Here is a 15971-nt window from a genome sequence, read left to right as displayed (position 1 = left end):
CCCACATCTCTATTATATCTTCCACTCAGTTGGAGTTGGTCTGAATAGGCTAATTCATTAAACGGATGGAGTGATTATATTAGAGTAAGATAAAAATATCAGTCTTCGTGTACCTAAGTACCTAGAACCAACAAGCTATTCCGTTTACTCGTACCTATACATCTATTCGCCTAGAAGGCGATTTCGGGTTGAAAAAGAGACACGATATTCTGTGACCTTCGTGATGCCCGTTGCACTTTGATACTGGGTTTCGCCACCCTGGCCAGACGGGAGTATCTGGCCCGTGCTATCCTCCGAGGGTCGGTTTTGGGAATCGCCAGTTTGGTCCATGGCAATGCTGCCCTTGGTATCAGGATACGCATTAAGACGAGACCAATCGCTTTGAGGCCGCGATGTGGCTTTAAGTTCCGAGCTCCTGGCCCCTGAGCTCCCATAACTGTCGGACCCACTATCCAAGGAAAACAAGGAGGGAAAAGGCCTAGCAAGTGGCATCCACATCATTGGCAGGCAGGCACAGGTGATTGCCACGTTTTCTTCGAGCATCGTCCATACCGAGGAGGCAATATCGTCTGTAAAGGTATCTCGTAAGTGCCTGAGCAAGAGTAACTCGGGGAGGATATGAGGACACTTACAGGTAGGGTCAGGACTGGTGGACGAGAAGTCCAGGGTCTGCATCCGGACAATACTTGTAACCACCACACTTGGAAATTTCCGGTCAGTCTTGGCTTGACGTCTTCGGCTGCGGTACTGGGGTATTTAGGACTCACAAGGCGCCAAGGGCAAACACAATCATCAGGGCGATTTTCCGCTTCAATATTATCTTCGACTTGTAGAGCGGATACATCGGCAGCGTCAATATGATGATGTCGGTGGCTATCGAAAAGCCGGCATTGGCGTACCAGTTGGTGGTTATGTCAATGCATGATCCTGGAATAGCCTTGTTCCAGGCCCGGGCGACTGGTGTGCATTGAAATACAGAGGCAAAGAAGGCGCCCACCATATATGAGGTGATGATAGCCAAGAGTACATAGCATGCGATGCGAAACCAACGCTGGATGAAAATGCGTAGGTATAGCATCAGAATGGACATCTTTGTCATGTTCATGGTGAGCTTGTAGAAAGCTTGACTAACGAAGAAGAGCTGGCAGGCCTAAAGTTAGCAACCCATACAGACTTAAAAATCTACCGCTCCATAACCACAACATAGATGTAAAGGACTGCAGCGAGGACAACTCCCAACGTACCTTCATGGTCATTAACCTGTGCGGTGTTGTGATATTCGCAATATGTTGGCCAAAGCCATAGGTGCAGGCCACCAGCATGAAGGCCATGACGATAACCGCAAACATCTGGTAATAGAAATGTTAGGTCTGCATGAGACAGCTCAATCTCACGCATGAAGAGCTCACGGAAGACACCAAAATGGTCCAGTCGTCCAAGCCCAGACCCGACTTAGACTTGGCTCGGGACCACAGTCGGATCGCCACAAAGGCTGGCGTGGTGACGAGGAAGACGATACATGGCACTTGGATCTCAAAAGCCCTGCTTGGCCCTGGAATGTTTTTAGACATAGCAAATTGCTAGAGGTCGCCTGGACGTAGATAGTACATACGATCTTATAGAATTGATCAAGGCGAAGGCCGATACATATGTACTCATATTAAGGCTGTATTAGTAGCAATGTAGCCTTCATATTTTCTCATTATTACTCTTCCATGCATAATCGGATTACCGCATTACCGGCGGGATAGCGTATTAGCGTGTTATGCAGTAGAGTTACATCGACACTGACAAGGGTCTTATTCGTGGAAGCCTTCGCTCTCTACTCCGTAGCACGCCCTAATCGGGGCATTCACCCGTTTCATCCGAGACCATTGTGAATAATAAAAAAAGGCATAGAAGGCTAGGGCGCCGCAAGATGTGTAAGTTATTAATTTCGCTGCATGGCGTTAAAGGCGCTAGTTTAGGAATTGTTGGGGGCCAATTCAGAATTGAACAGTCGATCGATGTCAATCAGGTAAAATGTAAATAGCAAGTCACAGAAAACCAAATAATTCTATGGTAGGACAAAATATTATCAGGAGGATTACCTATTGGATTGCTTGAGAGGTCGGAATCCCTCAAAGAGCTTAGGTGAACTGGGGATTACTCAGCACAGGGTCGAGCTCCCCCCCCCCGGGGCCCCCTGGTGCCTGACTACACCAAGTACGGGCTAGCGAAATTGCAGTTGATTAAAAACATCTGCGAATGAAAAATTAAAAATCCCGTATGCTTCCGGTCGAAAAGCGAAATAGGAAAGGCTGTATTTTGTGCGGAGTACGGAGTAATCAGCCCCTAGATAACTAACCACATTTAGCTCAAGGTAGCAACGCATCTGTGCCCCTGGCTCTGGTGCGACACTGGTGTCCGCCTTGATTTTACACTAAATAATCCTCAAGCTGCTATATATATGTTTGTATCAGGAGACAAATAATTCTCTTTTCTCTTAGATGATTGATAGAGAGCTACCGATTTAAACGAGGGTCGCTACAGTCACTACAGCACTAAGAGAACTTGGTTCTTTTGCAAGCAACCACACCTGCACCATGAAGATCTTCTCCGTCTTCAGTACCTTGTCAGCGGTGCTATCTTTTGCGGCCGCTGTCTCCGCGCAATCCGACCCTGACCCGATTGGCACCATCTATGATGGCCATGTACCAGCCGACCTATACGGATCCAGCTACCCCTACCCTTGGCCGGTGAAGCTGTTCAACTTCTCCAATCAGCGCCAGAACCTTACAATGGCATTCATGGACTTACCGCCAAAGAAACAAAACAAGAATAAAAAGACAGCGATCTTGCTGCACGGCGGGAACTTCTGTGGCGTCACATGGTCCGACACGGCGCGACACCTGTCGGCCTCCGGATACCGAGTGATTCTGCCCGACGATATCGGCTTCTGCAAATCAAGCAAGCCCCAGGGCTATTCTTACAATGTACAACAACAGGCGTTGAACATCCACAGTCTGCTCACTGCGCTAGGCATCGATCAAGTCACCGTGATTGGCCATTCGATGGGTGGCATGATTGCCGCCCGCTACGGTCTCATGTACCCGGCCAGCGTTCACCAGCTTGTCCTTGTCGATCCCCTGGGTCTAGAGGACTGGGTAGCCAAGGGTGTACCCTACTTATCCATCGACGCGACATACGAAAGCCAGATTGTGCAGAACTTTACCACTCTCAAGGAGTATGAGCAGGCCAGCTACTTCCACGGAGCATCCTGGAAGCCTGAGTATGATACCTGGGTCCACATGCTAGCCGACATCTATGCCGGCGACTATGGCTCCGAGTATTCGTACGTGATGTCCCTCGTCACCGACGCCTTGCTCAGTCAGCCTATCATCTACCAGCTGCCTCTCCTGCAGACACGTACCTATCTCATGGTCGGAGAGAACGACATTACGGCGCTTGGTAAAGCATGGTCATCCCCTGCCGTTGCTGCGAAGCTGGGCCATTATTCTGAACTCGGTCCTGCTGCCGCAGCCATGATCCCCAACTCCACGTTCCACATGTTCCCCGGTCTAGGCCATGCGCCCTTCCTCCAGGACCCCAAAGCATTCTACAGCGTGCTATTTTCTTGGCTGGATTAACTGAGATTGGCGATTGGTATACCATATCATTTGATATAGTATCTACTTGTCGTACGGGAACCATGTTGTAAATACTTTTCCTGTCCTAAAACAGATATCCATTGTTGCCAGGATGATGAAAAAAGCCTTCTCATACTAAGAGTGAGGAGACAAACAATGTACATAGAAACAATTTACAATAACCCTGCTAAAAGCAAGTTCCCTGGTAATTTCAACTAAATCGAGTTGGGACTAAATATACTATTTAGACTAACAGTTGATCTACGTCGTTCTGGGTTTAAATCTCTACCTAGTAAATAGTACATTTTTATATACCGGGAGCGTGAAATCATACTTTTACTCTATATCGACCCAGTCAAAAGCAACCAGAACTCGCTAACTCCCTGATTTCCAAGGCTGGACTAATCCTGATGCGTTTCCGGCCGATAAAACTGATCTCACTGATGGTATGAACCCGAGACAGGATGTCATTATTGGCCAGTCGGCCAAGGGTGCCATCGAAGAGGATGACAAACTCCTGTACACGTGCGTCTATGATGGCAATAAAGTGCATAATAAGGTCACATTTGAGCCCTTTGTTCAGTTCAATGGTGGCAATTATCTTTTTACCCCGTCTCTTAAGCTTCTCGGAGACCTTTCCATGGCTCCCGCTCTTTAGCTGACCAACTTGGGGGAAATTCGGATGTGCCATGCCCAAGTTGGTAGGGATACGCCCGATGGGGGTCTTGGAAGGCACAGTGGAGGTTCGAGGGAGACCCGAGGTCATTCGTGTGACTATCAAGTGTTTTACTTGATTAGTTCTTCAAATGTTATTTCAATATCAATTCCAAGGTTCAAACTTGACTTGATTTTGTTAGTTCTTTCTTGTAAGTATCGGGAAGCAGTGTGGTGTTGGAGAGTTACCAATTCCCTATATAGATTGAGAATGTGAGTCCTCCAGGCCGAGAATTGTGGTCCTTGGGCATACGTATGTATGCATCGATGGATATATGTGAATCGTAGACCTGTACGTTGAGGTGGTACTGCGATGTGGGTCCGGAGTGTCCACCTGATGGGGGATTTATATAAAGTTAAGGTTATGCCAGGCAATAACCCGGATAGTGCAGTAGTTAAGAGCAATGTCAAACTTGCAAGGTTGTCATCTTAACGAGCCACAGGCCTGGGTTCGATTCCCCTTGGAACCAAAGTTCGTGGTCGGATGGTCATCTGGGTCATGTACCGCTGGGAATCCTCCTCTTCTTTTTACCATTTCCTTCAACAATGTGGAGACCACCTACACTACGGGTTTTCTGTACTCTAGATAACGACGAAATATCATTAATCCTTTTTCCGATATGCCTGAAGCACAAAGATTTATACACGCAGCCGACCGGCAATTTACGCTTTTGGCTCTCGGTCACTAAAGATTTCAAGCATGACTCTAGGTGGACCAAGGCACAAGTGAGGGCCTTCGTTCTAGACCAAATTGGCAGTCTCCCCAGAGGTACCTGGGATTCCCGTTGTACTCTTGATAAGTTCCGGGCAGAATCGCTTGTATGGCAGTTTGGGCAGCATGTTGATGGCGTCAATAAGGCGGCACAACAACAAAAAGAACGCCTATGCTCCCAAGCTGGGCCTGTTCCAAGTAATCATTCTCAGATGAATGGCCCTCCTCCACATTCCAGAGTGAAGCGAGCATGCTCGCAGGCTGGTTTCTATGATGAGCTCGATTCAAGTGGTGAGTACTATTCATGAACGAAAGTACTGTTCGTCAATCGTGGCTGGGTGAAGGCCTGTTTATTGGTGTCTGAGATGGTAGGCAGAATACCCAAATCATTCGCGTCTCTATCCAAATGCAATGAGGCCTTGGCCAGGGGTGACTTTCACGGAACTAGGTGCGTACTTGATGCACATCCCTCACCACTCCGTGGAGCTTTGAGACCTCTAGTAGATCGTGTGGACACCATACACAATGAGGATCAAGAGCTACCTCTATATCTCTATTCCTCGATACGTATAGTGATCAATCTCAGAGAATCCTCCTGCACCCATCCAACGGTGCTAGTTCAGAGAAATGCGATGACCATTTTGAGGCTGTGGGCTCGCTACCCTCTCGACTTGATAATTCGACTCACCTCGAAGCACAAATCAGAGAAGCAGAGTTGCGCGGTGACTGGAGTCAAGCCATGGATCTCCTACTTTAGATTCCAAAGACGACATACAGACGTCTCCTCAGAAGGTTGAATGCAGGATGATCAGCACAAAATGAGATCGACGAGGATTTGGAAAGACAGGCCAAGAAAGCAGAGTTGAACGGTGACTGGGAGAAGGCAAGATCTTTCCTATCTCGTATCAAAGGCTATTTCGGCGAATTCCTCCTTACGGCATTGGACTACAGTGAGGCACGGTTAAATCGAAATGACGAACACGTGGAATTACTTGTTGAGCTACAAGGGAAATACCCCGATCCACGCCTCACACAGGTGAAGCTTGATCAATTTCTACAGTTTCTTGAGCACGCAGAGCTGAATGGGCCACCAGCGAGGGCCGAAGTGCTGTGTAATTCTTTTGTGTTTCAAAAGATGGTGGAAGCCGGTGGTATCTGGAATAAGCCACATTATTTCCGCAAGGTATTCGAGATTATGGCTGAAGATATACGTGATGCCGATGACAGGCTTTGGTATAAACTTCCACCTCGGAGCCTGCAATATCGAACACCACTTGGAATTTTGGCTCAGAAGGCAGACATGGCTGAAGAACTTCACATCTTAGAGAGTGCACAGGCAGAGGTCCGTTATGGTCTCGCTAAAGCCACGTCTCTCCTTCGGCAGGCGAGGACCCCTGAATCCGAAGCACTCCGCGGATCTATAAAGCGCGAAACAGAAGTGACAATTAATGATTTTCGCAAAGTTTGGGCTTCTCTGTCGGCTTCTAGTGACGGTCACACTGGCTGAACTGAGAAAAGGAACGCGAGGAAGGTGGAAATGGAGATATCTGAATTGTATACATACATCCGCCCTGCAGTGCTTGCATATGTAATATCCGGTTCACCTTTGTTGATTTGAACTTGCATGGACCCTTAAGTCTTTCTCAGTTCCCTCCAATGTTTGAGCAATATCGTCTTGTCACGGTCAACCTTTTGTAATCTCAAAATTTGTATTTAGACCCGTGGACGCGACACTTCGTCTCTTCACTCTCACCCACATTTCAGCTCTACTCTCTTCGCCTTTCTTCAACCTATCTCATACCTCATACCTCTTTCATGAATATGTCGGACCAGGCCACTGACTCAAGTGGTATGCCAATTACGAAAATCTTGCCTATGGTCGCTAATGTTAATTCTCGACTTGCTAGGCCCCGGCCCTGGCCCATCTTCATCTTCATCTTCACTACCCCCAATACCTCCCGAGCCAACATGGCCTACCTCCGCCAGCGAAGCAATAATCCAGAATCCATCAGGCCCTCCTAGATTACTGTCATTAACGCTATCTGATCAGCTAGTTCTTTTGCAAATCTGCCTTGCTCACAAATCCCTCTACAGAAAACGGCGACACAATACTGATTATTGGCAACGTGTTGTTTCTCGCTTTTGGGATATCTCAGGCTGGGGTTGGACTCGTGTAAGGAATTTCGTGCAGTACAATATCCGACGTCATCGTGCGAATCCTTACAGGGTGCGGGACAACCCTGAAGGTCAAATGAAACAACTCTTGCGGGAACTCGTTGCGGGAACTCGTTGCCCACATAGATATCGTCAACACGCCGGTTCTTCGGATTCAACCCCAACGCCCACCCCTATCCCCTTCCTCGCACCCCCAGCATACCATCCATGGTAATTCTTCTGCGGGTACATAATCTCGGCCTCCTTCTATGGAAGTTTCCGGCCAAGAACTCATCGCGATGAGCAAGGAAGCAGCAATGCGGTGTGACTTTGACGAGGCCAAGTCTCGATTGCTTCAGATCTCAGACAAAGCAGCTCTTGAAACACACCTCGAGGAATTGGACATGATCCGCAAAGCTCAAATCCAAACCAACGAAGATTTCGAAAGACGAGCCAGGGAAACCGAGTTGAAGGATGATTGGCAAACGGCCAAATCTCTGCTGTCTCGCATTGTGGGCGATGATGGTCCCTTCCTTCTTTTGGCATTAGAATACAGTCGAGCACGGATAGGATGGGACGCTCCCGAAGCAGAAGAGGCGATGGAGCAGCTTAAGAGAGAATACCCCGATCCACGCCTTGAGCAAGTGGGGCTTGACGAGAATTATGTGAATGCAAAAATGTCTGGCAACCCGCAGAGGATCGGTCACTATCGTGGGTTGCTTCGTGCCAACAAAAGGAAGATCGGCACCCTCTGGGACGAACCCGATGACTTCCGCAAGGTATACCAGATGATGGCTGAAGAGATGCGCCAGGCTCGTGACAAGGCTTGGTATGCACGTCCAGCTCCAGCTGGTGAGACAGGGCCTCAATCTCGACCTCAGCTTAAGCCACTGTATATCGCTGAAGGATTCCGCATGCTGGAAAGGGCGCGGGCACAAATCCAATCTCGACCGGATACTACCCAGGAACTCCGGCTGTTGGGAATGGCACAGACGGCGCTAGTCAATGGACATGACATGGCCAAAACTCTCCTAAGCCAGGGATCGAGCGAAGAATGCCAAGAAGCCCTCACAGCATTGGAGCAAAGTGCATCACTGCTTCTCGCCGACTTTGAGGCTGAGACTTCACTGGTGGCCCAGGCTGAGGAGAATGTGCCGGGTCAATGGACACCCGAAGCTCAAATGGCATTGCTAATTCTTATGGAAGCCGAGACGAAAGCGGAAAGAGAGAAAGGCAAATCTCTACTGGCTCAACTACCGAGGAATAGTAGCGAAACCAGGAGCTTTCGCAAGCAATGTGATGAAGCGTTTGCCAAGAAGAGCCACTACTTTGCAAGATGCAGGGCCACACTTCTCGGCGGAGGAAGGTTGGAAGATGTTGAGCCAGACGACTGACTCAAATCATGCATCAAAAACGTTAAATGACGATAGGTCAAGAGGGGGCGGTTGGAATCAGAATGGATCGATGGAATAGTATGTTCATTGTAGAAAGTTGCGCAGAGCAAAATCCTGATATCTGTAGTTTAACATGAATATTTTGACTCGATCTATTTCGACCAAATCTTTCTCAAGACTCCTCTAACTCCTTCACATTCAATTCTGGAGAGCCAATTTTTTCGTCACCGGGAATTTGAAACTCCCCAGACGTAGCTAACCCAGAGCGCCAATCTTCCACAGCTGGTGGACTCCATTCCGCAGCACTATCGAAAACACCCCGTCAGCACAAGCACGAACCAGCGGTGACCCCAAAGTCATCAACTAGAGATCCCTACCTGTGTTCCTGATCCTCAACCTCCTTCGTCCACTGCTCGGGAAGCGGCGGTCGCAGTGTGTCTGGCGCGAATGTGGTATTCAAGCCATCATGTCTCGCAGTTCGTCCCATATTGTATCGCGCATAATTTGAATCGGATTCCGGCCCTGGGGTCTCTTCGTCGTTCGCGTCCAATGCCGATTCTGGCGTTTGGGGTTCGAGCGGGGTATCGGCGGATTGGTCTTCGACAGCAATGTCAGAGCTCTCGTGAGAGCTCTCGTGAGCTATCCGACGTCCGATTGGTGTCGATGTAGCATTGGCTCTGCTTGTTCTGCCATTGTCTGAGCCCTTGGTGGACTGCTTGCGGGTGTTGTGGTTCTGGTTCTCGGGTGTCTCTGCCCGGTGAGGGGTGTGACACCAAGGGCAATCGAATTTGTCTGCGTAGGCGCGGTGCCAGCTTGCGTGTGTATGTTGTTGATATCTTCTCATGATGGATGTGTGATGTGTGGATATATGCTATGTAGGTGGAAGAGATATATATATACAAGGGATGAAATAATTGCTTTTTCAGCTTTTCGGGAACCAAACGGCTTTTTAAAGCGGGGATTGATGGCAAACAATGGAACTATCTAGCTTTTGATTTTTTTTGCATCCTTACTGAACAGCCACCAACTTGCTGCGCTGGCAATGCACTCGTGGGGTTGGGGGCCACTTATCACATTGGCGCTTGTGCATGGCGTCGATCTAATTTTAATAGGTTACTCGGTAATTTTTAATTTTCACAAGTCCAATGGCATGATGCACTTGCAAAAATAATCATACAATCATACAATCATTAAAAGATTAAACTACGCATTACAAAGTATAGATCCCAACTACGAGCAGATGCAAGGAGGCAAATGAGGGAACAAGACAGATGGACATTGGGGGGAGCAGTTAGAACTGAGTAAAGAAAATTGCCTTAAATGAACACCGAACTAATTGCTCCCAGGAAAAAAGACCCCTTCCGATAGTAAAAATAAAAAGTGGTATGTGCCATGATCCGTCAAAAACTACATCACATGAATAAAACGCCGGCAGTAGCCTGTTCCCTCAATTGGAAATATTGGTAGGAACTTTTGGTCAGAAAGATAGGAAGCGAGACGCTTATGCGGCAAGCTTGCGGATCTTCTCCTCGACGCGAGCCTTGCGCTCGGCGTGGGTGAGGCGGTTGACCTGGTACTTCTTGGACTCGGCCTTCCACTCCTCCTTGGTCTTCTTGGGACCGGCATCCTCATCGGCCTTGAAAGGCTCCTCACGGATGGCCTTGTGGGCATCGGCGTAGATCTCCTCGAGGTCACCAGCGTCAATCTCGTTCTCAATGTACTTGATGAACTGGGACTTGTAGCGCTCCTCATCCTCATCGGCGAGGGTCTCCATGTACTCGGAGACGTGGGAACCGTGGATGTAGTTCTTGAGGGTCTCGGCGTCGAGCTCCTCGGACTCGATGTCGTAACCGGGGAAACGGCGGTCGGAGTGGGGAATGAAGATACCACCGTCGGAGGCACCCTTCATGGCAGCGAAGACACGGTTACCGGTGGAGGTGCGGACAAGACCAACATCGAGGAAGGCCTTGAAGGGGCGGCGCTCGCCATCATCGGTCTCGATGGCCTCGGTGAGAGTGTGCTCACCGGTAGCCTCCTCGACACCCTTGAACTGCTCGTCAAGGTTGAGCTTCTTGAGGACACGGCGGGCAAGGAGAAGACCGGTGGCGTAGGCAGCAGCCCAGTTGGTAAGACCCTGGTCAATGCCGTACTTGGGGAGCTCGTGAGCGTAGGCAGAGGCGAGAACCTTGTCACCGGTGACCTCAGAGTAGACGATCTGGGTGATGATGTCGCGGTTGGTGAAGCGAACAACCATGCGGTACTTGGGCGCGTTGTACTTGTTCTTGGCCTGGGTGATCAGGCGCTTGCGAGCATAGTAGTCGGTCTTACCCTCGCGGCGGCGACGGTACTTAGTCTGGAAGCGACTATAATTGGAAAAGTCAGTAAATAGCGACCTCAAGGACAAGGTTATCAATAAAGGATTTTAACTCACCTGAAGTAGGCGTTGGACTTGACGGTCTTGGTGAAAGGCTGTAAAGCGAGATCGCGAGTCAGCAATTAACGCTTCAGAAATTACGCCGAAGCAACTTGCAGGGACCCGGCTCCGATAGGAATCGGAGAGGAAATAAAATGCAAAAGGAATGCATAATGACTTTTCAGCCATCAGTCGAACTCACCATTTTGACGGGGTGTCGAGGGGCGCTGGAGATGGACGAAGAAGAGGAAGTGGGAAATTTCGTGGGTCGACTTTGTGCGGGATTTCGCTTAGCGTGTGGCTGCATCCCCCGCCAGAAAATGAGGTCGGCGACGAGTGGGAACATCAACTTTCTTAACTATGGAACAAACAAGAAAATTGACAATAAATTCAGCAAAATTGGGAAAATTAAGAAAATGTTGTGGAATTCTTATTCTACATCCTTTCTACATTTAATCCTGATCTTCTTCTCGAAATAACCAATGTTATATGTATAACGCCTCACAATCGAGCCTTGTCCTCGTCCAGCAACTGAAGGCCTGTGATCTTCTCCAGTTCCCTGACCGCATCTTGAGTCTTTCCAAGTGTGACTTTGACCGTACGCATGCCGGCCTTTTTCGCTCCCTTCAAGTTCTCGCCAATATCATCGAAGAACACAACATCGTCGGGGTTAGATCCGGCCAGTCCTCGCCCCTTAGCTAAAGTGTCCATCTCCTGTAATGCCACCTGGTAGATTTTCGGGTCAGGTTTGCGGAGGCCTGTGTGCGCAGACGAGATAAAGAAATCGAATTGCTTCTTCACATCGGATGCATTATTGTATTCATGTCCGTCGGGGAATATAACGGTGTTGGATAGAGCGCCCATCAGGAACTGTCCCGAATCTCTCAATTTCTTCAGAGCTGGGTACATATATCGGTCTGGTGTGCGAGATATCCGCATCATCTCCCAGAATAACCATTCTGCATCCACCGTCGGCAGTGGAGGGATAGTGGATCCATCTGTGCCTTGCTTCTTTTGAAGTTGTTGGTGGAACTGTGTCCATAATTCGGGGCTTCTTAGGTCTGCATTGAACCCCGCAAAGAAATCGGCGTCCATCTTGATGTCACCTCGTTCGAGCTTGTGCCAGCTACCATTTGGCGCCGTTCGCGAGATACTGAAATTGACCCATCCTGGTGGTATGTTTTGGGAAATTTCATAGTCAAGAATAGCCTGGAATGGGGATACAACCTAAAGATTCGTCAGATATATATATCATCAACTTTCAGGTCAAGTGGCTGACATACACACACGCCTCCAATGTCAAACAGTAGGCCCACCGGCCGCTTGATCTCTGCCATCTTGAGATGATAATGAGGCTACTGACGATAGTAGAGGTCGCTGCAAGATATGCCGCAGTTTAGTTCTAACTCGTGAGCTAAATGGGTTGTGGTGACCTTGAAATCGCAACGAATTGAATTACTCTGAGGGCGATCTGGACCTAAAAGACGGTCAGATTGCCGAGGTACATACACTCCAGACCGAGGATATACTCCACACCAAGAAACCCAAGAAACTCCATTATTGCCCTGCTCGAACCATATATGTTGTATGGACAATTGAACTATCATTTAATCTATATTCTTTAATCCTTTTCTTCATTTTATGGTGGTTTATGGCCCAAATCGGTCTCGGCCATCTCGTAAAATCGCATTTGTAGAGACACGTGATGCCTTATCGATAAGGACGCGCTCGCAGAAGATCGCGGGACTTTTGGAGACTCAACAATGGTACTTCTCTAACACCATTTGGGTTGTGTTCGAAATGGATTCATCTCGAACTATATCTGAGTTGAAATCTGCATTTATCTGGAGCCAAGTCCGCATCTTCTCCGAGAGCCTCGATTTACCCGAAGACTGGCGAAACTATGCTGCTGAAACCACCGAAGGTGATCTGAGTGACAAGGTGATCGAAGATGTTCTACACAGAGGTCAGAATATGAATCACAATCGAACAAGACAATTATCTATTCCTTTGCACCCAGATGCGTGATGAATATGATACTCATAGTCCTATAGTAAATGCAGCTGCTAAGCAGCACAATCGTGTTGTTTATTCCTCCCAAGCGATACACCATGTCGCCCAACAGATCGCAAACCTGTACTGGTCATCGGTTAGCCAAGAGGCACGAAGTCGAGATGCTTTTGCTCGAGGTATCGAAAAAACAACTGATTTATCAAGGGAAATGTAAGATTTCATCCATTTCTATACAAGGTATGACAACACTGACTATACGGGTTAGCAACATCACAAAGATGCCTGTCGCCTTGGAAAGCCAGGAAGCAAGCGAAGAGGAGCATACAAGGTCAGTTTACCACCGCATCCGGATTTTCTCCGATTGAAGTTCCACCTGCCTTACACCAGTCGCACAGATACCGGGAGCTCCGTGAGCGGCTCGCGAGTCTTGACACCCAACGGCAGCAACGGCAACGGCGCCTTGATCAGTTACAACATCTTCGACGATTGGTCGAGCCATTCAAGGATCCCAAAAATGATATTCAACCCAATCTTATTACGAAGGATGGAGAGCTTGTTCAAGAATTGGAGAAAATGCGCATGCTCGTAGCCAGAGTTGGAGGCCGGATTGCACAACAGAAAAAAAGCAGCGGTGTCCTTGAAAATTATGATTACTCACTTCCAGGCTCTGATGAGAGATTGGAAGCCCTGTTGGATATGCCTTGACGAAACCAAAATACCCCATGCCTACAGCTGCATACAATGAACATTTGAAGTTACTTGCGACATGATTATGCATAGTTACCTAGGTAATACTTTTGATTTATTTTATCGATGGTAGTTTCCTTGGTTTTTCTACTTGGATTTCAAGCACGTTGCCGCGGATACGATATTCCAATATCTATGTACCTTCCATCAGGCCGGCACGTAGTATAGCCTCATGGATGTCAACAAAAGAACATAAAAAGGACAAGTACGTGTCAATTACGACAGCAGAAATTCAATTCTAGACTTCATAGTGCACGTGCCCTTGCACCAAAGCATAATTCAAGATTTCGTACTGGGCGAGGGCCCATTTTCTCTCCAAATCTCGACCGTCATTGATCCATTACACTTACACACTCGTCCTCCGCCGCTCGGGAAGAAATAGGCTTCGCCCCACCGATATGTTGGGAAACCAACTCCCCTAGATGAGTGTTTTCTTGTCAATTTTCCTTGCAGCCACATAGTTGTTATTTTCTATGCGAATGAGTACCCTCAAGAAGATGAAGGAGCTTGTTGGAATGGGGTCATCACGTGAATATTCGAGATCACGTGTTGACTCGACGTTAGCCCCACCTGCTAGCGTGAGCTCCCAGCACAACACGCTTGTCGGCTGCCTACTAGAGACCCGTGATTCCGATCAAAGCTCCCTATACGAGATTGCTATTGAATCAGACCCGAGTGATAGTGACGATACGGTCCCTGATTTGAGTGCACCCGCCACAATCGAGGGCGACACTTCCCCCTCCCCTTCCAAGGCTTTCACGCGTGGGCATCGCCGTCGCTCCACGCACGTTACTCGCCGTGACCTTGAGAAGTTTCAATCGGAGGTCCTAGGAGTTGAAAACCACGCCTCTTGGTTCGACGAAGATAACGGCACCGGTACTCCACAAGCCTTGACCCCGGACGACCCTCAACTTGAGGAACTGAACCGCGCTTTCGCCGACGCCGACGTCTCTATGAACACGAACACCGCAAATATGGCTACCAACGGTACCGGCTCCGGCAACTTCTCGGGCTACGTTGAAAGCAGTACTGGCGCGATGAACATACCCAACATCCCTCCCCGCCAGACTCCGTCTCCTTCTCCTTCCCACAATTCTATCACGACCCAGATCAATGGCGGCGGAATGGGCGCCATGGGTGCAGCAATTCCGATGAACGCTGGCCATCAGATGGATTTGCACCATCTCTATGAAATGGTTGTGGAATTGAGCGATGTGTTGAAGAACAACCGGGATGTGACCAAAAACATCGTCGCGAATGCGGAGGAGATTGTGGTATGTGGGACCCACAAACATGCATTGAAGTTGGATATTCAGCTAACACAAATTTAGAAGAACGGTATTGTCGATAGCTCTAGCGCGAATGGCCAGCAGGGCGATAACCTCAGTATGTTGACCCCTGGGATTCACATCCTCGTTTACTAACGCCTCGAACAGCCGCCCGGATTGCCGAACTCGAGCGTGCCCTGGCCAAGGAAAAGCTTGTGAGTGCGGATCACAAGCACCATCGCGAAGAAAACATGAAAATGATCCGGGAATTCGAAACCGCCGTGGGTGTCATGGTCGAGCAAATCCGCAACTACTGCCAGAACAACAACATGCACTACCTGGCCCAGAAGAAACATTACAACAATCTTCTGCAAGCTGAGCGCGATGCCCATCTGGAGAGCCGACTCGACCGGGACTACTGGCATACACAGACCATGAAATGTGCCGAAATGATCCGCACCGCTTACCGTCTCAAATGCGAGGAAGATGACGTGCCGACCCGTGTCATCTCTGGTCTGCAGAATGAAGTTCGCGCCTACCGCTTTGCGCTTGGCATGGAACCTGAGAAGCCCGAGGAGGAATATGGCTGGGAATATTTGAAGACTATCCCCGGCCTGGAGTAAATAAGGGGCTTATGTGCGAAAGGATTGCGGAATGTCCCCAATTCCCAAGGTCCACTTGACGCCGTGATGACTGTTTCTTTTCATCGCATACCCCTCGTCGGCGTTTGTGCTTTCCTTTTTTCTTTTGTGTCTGCTCGGCACTTTTCCCCCCAAGACATGGTGGCGTTTTTAGGTGTTTTTATTATCGCGGATACCCGTATTTATTGAGCGTTATGGTGTTTGACACCAGTATCCTCCCTTTCTTTTTTATGTGGAAACTAAATTCATTTTTAACATCTTCCCCCCACCTAATCCACCATAAACT

The 15971-nt window shown here is 48.6% G+C and overlaps 10 protein-coding genes across 10 annotated transcripts; 6 read left to right on the top strand and 4 right to left on the bottom strand.

Annotated features, from left to right (window-relative positions):
- Positions 1 to 162: 162 nt before the first annotated feature.
- On the bottom strand, positions 163 to 1571 carry N7455_006505 (uncharacterized protein; the record flags this gene model as incomplete). The annotated part of the gene is made up of 5 exons (XM_065605371.1): positions 163 to 569; positions 633 to 739; positions 768 to 1150; positions 1245 to 1349; positions 1410 to 1571. 5 exons carry the CDS (start codon positions 1569 to 1571, stop codon positions 163 to 165), a joined length of 1164 nt encoding a protein of 387 aa, XP_065461225.1.
- Positions 1572 to 2585: 1014 nt separating this feature from the next.
- On the top strand, positions 2586 to 3629 carry N7455_006504 (alpha/beta fold hydrolase; the record flags this gene model as incomplete). The annotated part of the gene is made up of 1 exon (XM_040956895.2): positions 2586 to 3629. One exon carries the CDS (start codon positions 2586 to 2588, stop codon positions 3627 to 3629), a length of 1044 nt encoding a protein of 347 aa, XP_040812517.1.
- A 156-nt stretch (positions 3630 to 3785) lies between these two features.
- On the top strand, positions 3786 to 4287 carry N7455_006503 (uncharacterized protein; the record flags this gene model as incomplete). Its single annotated transcript, XM_065605370.1, has 2 exons — positions 3786 to 3834; positions 4025 to 4287. 2 exons carry the CDS (start codon positions 3786 to 3788, stop codon positions 4285 to 4287), a joined length of 312 nt encoding a protein of 103 aa, XP_065461224.1.
- A 980-nt stretch (positions 4288 to 5267) lies between these two features.
- On the top strand, positions 5268 to 6562 carry N7455_006502 (uncharacterized protein; the record flags this gene model as incomplete). Its single annotated transcript, XM_040957046.2, has 2 exons — positions 5268 to 5346; positions 5868 to 6562. The coding sequence occupies 2 exons, from the start codon at positions 5268 to 5270 to the stop codon at positions 6560 to 6562; spliced, it is 774 nt and encodes a 257-aa protein (XP_040812630.2).
- A 916-nt stretch (positions 6563 to 7478) lies between these two features.
- N7455_006501 (uncharacterized protein) lies at positions 7479 to 8603 on the top strand (the record flags this gene model as incomplete). The annotated part of the gene is made up of 1 exon (XM_040957025.2): positions 7479 to 8603. One exon carries the CDS (start codon positions 7479 to 7481, stop codon positions 8601 to 8603), a length of 1125 nt encoding a protein of 374 aa, XP_040812685.2.
- Positions 8604 to 8775: 172 nt separating this feature from the next.
- N7455_006500 (uncharacterized protein) lies at positions 8776 to 9447 on the bottom strand (the record flags this gene model as incomplete). The annotated part of the gene is made up of 2 exons (XM_040957047.2): positions 8776 to 8908; positions 8981 to 9447. The coding sequence occupies 2 exons, from the start codon at positions 9445 to 9447 to the stop codon at positions 8776 to 8778; spliced, it is 600 nt and encodes a 199-aa protein (XP_040812671.2).
- Positions 9448 to 10104: 657 nt separating this feature from the next.
- Positions 10105 to 11221, bottom strand: N7455_006499 (60S ribosomal protein uL18; the record flags this gene model as incomplete). Its single annotated transcript, XM_065605369.1, has 3 exons — positions 10105 to 10966; positions 11035 to 11072; positions 11219 to 11221. 3 exons carry the CDS (start codon positions 11219 to 11221, stop codon positions 10105 to 10107), a joined length of 903 nt encoding a protein of 300 aa, XP_065461223.1.
- Positions 11222 to 11517: 296 nt separating this feature from the next.
- N7455_006498 (HAD family hydrolase) lies at positions 11518 to 12353 on the bottom strand (the record flags this gene model as incomplete). Its single annotated transcript, XM_040956884.2, has 2 exons — positions 11518 to 12243; positions 12300 to 12353. 2 exons carry the CDS (start codon positions 12351 to 12353, stop codon positions 11518 to 11520), a joined length of 780 nt encoding a protein of 259 aa, XP_040812655.2.
- Positions 12354 to 12816: 463 nt separating this feature from the next.
- N7455_006497 (kinetochore subunit FTA4 family protein) lies at positions 12817 to 13734 on the top strand (the record flags this gene model as incomplete). The annotated part of the gene is made up of 4 exons (XM_040956989.2): positions 12817 to 12982; positions 13071 to 13239; positions 13295 to 13357; positions 13425 to 13734. 4 exons carry the CDS (start codon positions 12817 to 12819, stop codon positions 13732 to 13734), a joined length of 708 nt encoding a protein of 235 aa, XP_040812519.2.
- Positions 13735 to 14255: 521 nt separating this feature from the next.
- On the top strand, positions 14256 to 15667 carry N7455_006496 (uncharacterized protein; the record flags this gene model as incomplete). Its single annotated transcript, XM_040956929.2, has 3 exons — positions 14256 to 15050; positions 15108 to 15162; positions 15213 to 15667. 3 exons carry the CDS (start codon positions 14256 to 14258, stop codon positions 15665 to 15667), a joined length of 1305 nt encoding a protein of 434 aa, XP_040812664.2.
- Positions 15668 to 15971: the final 304 nt, after the last annotated feature.

Source organism: Penicillium solitum (genome assembly GCF_028829755.1).
Source record: "Penicillium solitum strain IBT 25940 chromosome Unknown utg000004l_segment0_segment0, whole genome shotgun sequence".
Taxonomy (NCBI): domain Eukaryota; kingdom Fungi; phylum Ascomycota; class Eurotiomycetes; order Eurotiales; family Aspergillaceae; genus Penicillium; species Penicillium solitum.
This window is presented reverse-complemented; position numbering and strand designations above follow the sequence as displayed.